Raw genomic sequence first — 5,846 nt, forward strand, 5'->3', positions numbered from 1 at the left:
GTTTTCTTAAAAAAAAAAAAAACAAAACACTGGCTGGTGGTTGAGCAGTGCAATGTCACTGTCACATATAAATCAGAGGCTTTGGCCCTGACTCTTGAGAGTGTGATGCGCCCCCCACGCCCAGGACAGCTTAAGCACCTCTGGCTCCTACTCAGGGTGTCCTTGCAGCCCTGGTGCTCCTCAGCCTCTCTGACCCACAGACTCTTTTCTCCCTTAATTCTGCCTTTTCCCACTACCACCTCATCTTCGGTCACTTCCAGCTGCATCTTTCCCTTTCCTTCCCAACTCAGGAGCCAGCTCTGCAGCCACAGGTCCCCATAAATAGAGGCAGTGCAGTGCATATTTTCAAAGGACATGGTGCCTTAGCTTTGGACACACAGGAACTCAATACAAATCATTTTCCTGCTGATAGACAAGTCATGCGTGGTGGCTGCTCTGGGTACAGATATGTTAATTATGCAGGCTTTCTTATTAACCTATAGTTGCAAGTACTTTCTCTGAACAGTTATTCCTACCATGAATTTTCTACCCTGGAAAGCCAGGGGTGGGCAGTAACAGCTCAGATCACTTGGTTTCTAAAAGTCCCTCCACTCTGAGAATGCAGAGCTATACGGTGTGTGGCACCTCAGAAGCTGCAGATTCCAGCCTATGTCTGGGAAAGACATATGTCCTTTGCTTTTAAGGTTAAGGAACAAGCCAAAAAGGAACTGCTAAAAAAGCAAAACAAAACAGTAAGTGCTAGCAATTCACAGCCTATTCCTGCTGCTGAACAGAGGCAGTAGTGGCTTGCTTTCCCCACTAGCAGCTAGGTACTCTTGGACAAGTCAAACATAACCTTGTTGAGCCTGTTTCTGGATCTGCAGGGAGGCTTCCTGGCAAGCAAGGTCTTTCTGTATCTGTCCCTTTCTGACCCTAAGATATATGGAGACTTATTTCTGTAAATATTTAGCACCTAAGTAACATGGTGGTTGTGGATAATGCCACAATGACACAGGGAGAACCAGTAACAAGACATGCAGGGTGAGGGCAAGGGGCACTGAGCTGCCCTAGCATCTCAAAACCAGAACTGTGGCTTCCCACGCATTTATGGGGGTGGGCAAAGGGATGTGCCGAATTAACAACCTCACCGACTCCTCAGCAGCAAATACATTCAAAACTGAAGGTGTCTTGAGGGCCCCACTGTACCCTAGTCACTAGTCTGGTCACTCCTCTGGAGGAGCTCGGTGCAGTGACAGCTGGAAAATCTGAGTCCCGATTGAATCTGCTGCACCAAGAGTCCTTTTGAAGAAGCTTGGCAAAGTAATTTTTTTCTTTTGAGCAAATGTACAGCACATCCTTGGGAAGGCCATGTGGAAGGATGCTCTCCAGCCCAGTCAAATGATCCAATCTCACTATTATCGTAGTTCCCTCTGAGTTTTTCCCTACTGGCCACCCTCGCTGTACAGAAAACAGCCAAGCACTATGCAGGTCAGTCATCAATGGTGGGCAACCAGAAGGCCATGTTGGAACAAGCACTGGCAAAGGTCATGAACTTGGGGTTGAACTGCAAACAGGTAATGGGGCCTGTGTGTTTGCCATCCAACACAGCTACTTTTATACCAGTCTCTCCATTCCAGACATGGATCTTGCCATCCTCTGAACCAATCATAATAAACTGTGAGTCTGGAGTAAACGAGGCCTCCAGTGTGACGGCTTTGCTGTTGGCATAACCCCCAAACGTATGCATCACCACTCCCTTGAATGCATCGATCAGACAGATGAAGCTGCCATTGGTGGAGATGAGGATGAGTCTGCCATCATTGCTGAACTTAAGTCCTGTCCACTCACAAGTCCGATCATACTGAATCTTAAATGTCACAAATGGCCCCTTGTCAAAACAGCGAAGATCATAAAGTTTGACCATTTCAGAATTGACACCTGTAGCAAAAATTAATCCTTCTGGATCAAAAGAACAAACTGGCTTGCCCTGTAAGTGCAAGAGACCCTGGCAGTTAGGAGACCGGAGATCCCAGAGCCGAATGGTCTTATCAAGAGACCCAGAAATGAAAATGTCATCCACAGGTGACATGGACAAGGCCACCACCCTTTTGCTATGTCCAGGAAAGTATTTGATGTATTTGTTGTCATGCAAGGACAGGTAACGGATAGTATCATCTATTTTGTTAGAGCTGTAAACGACCGTGTCTGCTGCAAGAGTGTATCTGATGAGGTCCACGCCATATTTCTTACTGTACAGGGTTCTCTTTGGTTTGCCCTCTTGGCAGTCATAGAGCACGATGGAGTCGTCGTCGCTGCTCGAGATGACCGTCTTGCCGTTGGGGCTGAAGTCCAAGCAGTTAATCTTGTCCGAGTTCTCGCAGAACACCCTGGCGACGCGGAAGCTCCGCAGCACGCTGTCAGTCACCTTCATGGCGGTGGCTACTGGTGGCGGGGGCAGCGCATAGCCGGGCAGAGCCTGGCCAACGGTCAGGCTGCCGAGGGGCGGAGCCAGGCGGGGCGGGCGCGGCGCCGCGCTGGTGGCGGGCTGGAGAGCGGCCGACAGTTGGACCGCCTCCTCCTCTTCCGCCTCCTGCTTGCGCAGCACTCTTCTGCCGGGACTATGGGGTCTCGCAGACCGGTCCTCCTCACAGTCACCTCAGGGCCGACCGGCGCGGCACCAGTTCATTGTGTCCGCCATCTTGAGGCGACCGCACTATAGTTCTTGAAATAAGTATACTAATTTTCCAAAGGATATGGAATATAAAATATATACATCATTGTATTACACACATTTTAGAGAGCTCACCACTAAAATTAGTTTGTCTATGATAATATAGATAGTGACAGAGTGACACAGTGCAAATTTGATTACAGGTTTAACTCCAAGTCTAGCATTTTTACTATTATAGCTCGATTTTGAGAGGAAAATATGTCATGAAAACACTTCCATGAAGCATTTGCAAAATAGAAACAAGCTGAGTATAAAGTTCACCATGCAATATCAACTCACTTTAGGAATTCTTGTTTATATATCCAAATGAGTTGCTTAATAGTTAACTGTGGTAGAAATGAAACTTGGATACATTTAAATTCTTCCTCTTAAATGACTTATATACACAAAAACTCCTGACATGTCTTTAAAGCTCTATAGTATATGGGAAAAGAAATTTCAAAATTATGTGACAAGAAAAAAAAATCACACCTCAAGCAAATGATTTCTGTAGGTCATTCACCCTATGAGTTTGTTTTCAAATAATAGACTTTAAATGGTAGGTGAAAATATCTTTGGATGATTTAAGTTTTTTACCAAGTATTATTTAGGACAGATAAAAAGATTCTTACCCAAGCTTCAGGAAGTCTTGTTTTAAAAATAATACATCCTCTTTAAATTCTGAATTGAATTCAGAAATGAAACTATGAAGATGTGAATAAATAAGTCTACGTGATTATGCATTACTACAGGGTTATATAATTAATGGCCTGGGATGGACTGGAGTATATCTGATCAAGCTTTCTGTGTTTGTGCAATAATGTAGATTTTGTGATGGCATTACTACTCTTTGTCCCTCTGCCACTATGTCCTGTGTTTCCTTTTCTAATTCTTCCTTCTCTGCCCTTGCCACACTATTGCAAGTCTCCTCCCCAAAGCCCCCACCACTCTCAATAATTTGTATCTTGGCATCCTTATCCAGTCACATAATTTTCATTACTATTTATATGTTGATTATTCCAAAGCTATACACAGGTTTCATGCCCTGGTTTCCCCCTCTGTCTGAAAGTAGAGTGTGCCTAAGAAATCTTGCATAAGTCGAAAAAGCATAAAGTGAAGAAGCACTTACTTTAGGACACCTCTTGCTAAAGGATGCACAAAATAAATAGAAATAAAGCACAGATGCTCACAGAAACAGTTCAAAACTATGGTGGCCTGATGCATTGCTTATAACTGCTCGCTGCAAAATGGATGCTGAATGCTATTTTTGCTTTTTGCCTTTTTTTCATAAATCCTTTTAAGATTTATTTTGGTTAACGAAAACAGGCACTAATGTAGGTCTTTCATAAAAGTCAAGTTGAATAAAGCTAACTTTCAAAAAGCAGGGGATACCTATACCCCATGGTAGAATGTATCCCTAAACTTCAGACTCACAGTGTCTCTGAAACATATTTACCCTGATGCCTTGCAAATATCTCTAACTTTGTGTCTGAAATTATTTTATTGCCTTTCTAACCAAAACTGCTGTTTCTTTTTTCTTCCAAGCCTGCAATCTGGCTTCTAAATCAACTACTCCCTTATATCGTCACAAGCACCAGACGCTCTGTTAATTTTACCACCTTAATACCACAAATCATTTTACTTTTCTCTCACTTCTGTTTCAAGTTTCAATTGTTTTATCTTTTTTTTTTGGTTATTTATTCACATTTTTAACCAGCTTTGTAAATTTCTATTGGTTTCAGAAATTGTGGATCAATGAAGGCAGAAGGGATAAACCCTTCTGAAAGGTTTAATTTTAATGCTGGCACTCAAATGGGATGCTAGCAGATCACATTTTTCTGAGGAGGCTTGGTTTCAGGCTATGATAGGACTGGTCCATTTCAAGTTTGTGTGTTTTTTTTTCTGAAGTTCCAGTCACCACTCTTTAGGTGAGTGCATAACCACTATGACATGTCAACTTTAAGTCCAGTGTATTTACTAAAGTTCATCAAGCTTGGCTGGGTCTGAACTCTCACTTCTGTCTCCCCAATCCAAGGAGTTTCTGAAAATGGATACTCAGCTCTTTTAGCCTCCCGGCTCTGTGGTCTGCTGGATTTATTGGAATCTTGTCCTGACACATAAGTTAGGAGCTAGCCAATGACATGAAGGGAAATTGGACACACATGTTTAGGCTCATTTCTCTGTAATTTCCTCCTCTCTGGAATAAATGAACACATTTGCTCTCAAGGGAAAAGTGGATGGAACAGAGGCCAGCTTCTCCCCCATTCTCTTCAAATTCAACTATTGAATAAGTCATTCAACTTATCCTAAAGCAGAGAGAGATAAAGTGAAGAGAAAGGCCAATCATGTTACATTAATTGAGTTCTCTCCATAGGGATGGAAGAACAGGAAGTGAAAAGAAGTGCTTCTTTCAGCAGAACTTATAGTTATGATGTAGGGTGAGCAATGTTATAATGTATATACAGGCCACATATTTTAACACAACTGTCAGGTGTCCAATAGGCCTCACACCACCAAAAGTTTTCTAAGTGGCAAAAGTAAACATTTTTTATCAAAATTGTTAACTTGGGAAATATATTTTTTAATGTATGCCATGTTTCAAAGAGAGCTTGTCAGTATAAACATAAAATATTAAAAACATGGATTTTATTCAACCTATGAGTCCAAAATACTAGTTTGGACTAGATGCACTTTGGATACATAGCTGAAATGAAAAAAAGGGAAATAATTTGCCAAATGCATTTACTCTGGGACAACTAAACTGAAGTTATTTTTCTCGAGCAATTTGATATTACAATGGATGTCTTAGAAATTATACATGAGAAACAATACATGAGTGATGACTAGGAGTGGGTTACACTCAACAAGACAGCAAAGTAAGACAATTTTGATGGTCAAAAATGTACTTGAAACTAAAAGTAGTGTTGTAGAAATAAGGAAATTTCTCTGTATAACTGTTTGAAATTGGCTTGTTCATATATTCAACATTTATCGAACACCTCCTTTATGACAGGCGCTAAACCAGGTACTGGGAATTGAAGAATACATAATCATTGGTCCTTATTTGTGAAAAATTCTGTTTATATTCTACAGTTATAAAATATTTTATGATAAAACACCATTTACATAATTTTAAAATACAATTCCTTTAGAATTT

The 5,846-nt window shown here is 41.5% G+C and overlaps 1 protein-coding gene across 1 annotated transcript; it reads right to left on the reverse strand.

The window, feature by feature from the left end:
• Positions 1-1,272: 1,272 nt before the first annotated feature.
• LOC309800823 (WD repeat-containing protein 82-like) lies at positions 1,273-2,410 on the reverse strand (the record flags this gene model as incomplete). Its single annotated transcript, XM_082615149.1, has 1 exon — positions 1,273-2,410. The coding sequence occupies one exon, from the start codon at positions 2,408-2,410 to the stop codon at positions 1,469-1,471; it is 942 nt and encodes a 313-aa protein (XP_082471275.1). The 3' UTR covers positions 1,273-1,468.
• Between the last annotated feature and the right edge of the window lie 3,436 nt (positions 2,411-5,846).

This window comes from Mesoplodon mirus (assembly GCF_964341445.2).
Source record: "Mesoplodon mirus genome assembly, chromosome: 3".
Lineage (NCBI taxonomy): Eukaryota > Metazoa > Chordata > Mammalia > Artiodactyla > Ziphiidae > Mesoplodon > Mesoplodon mirus.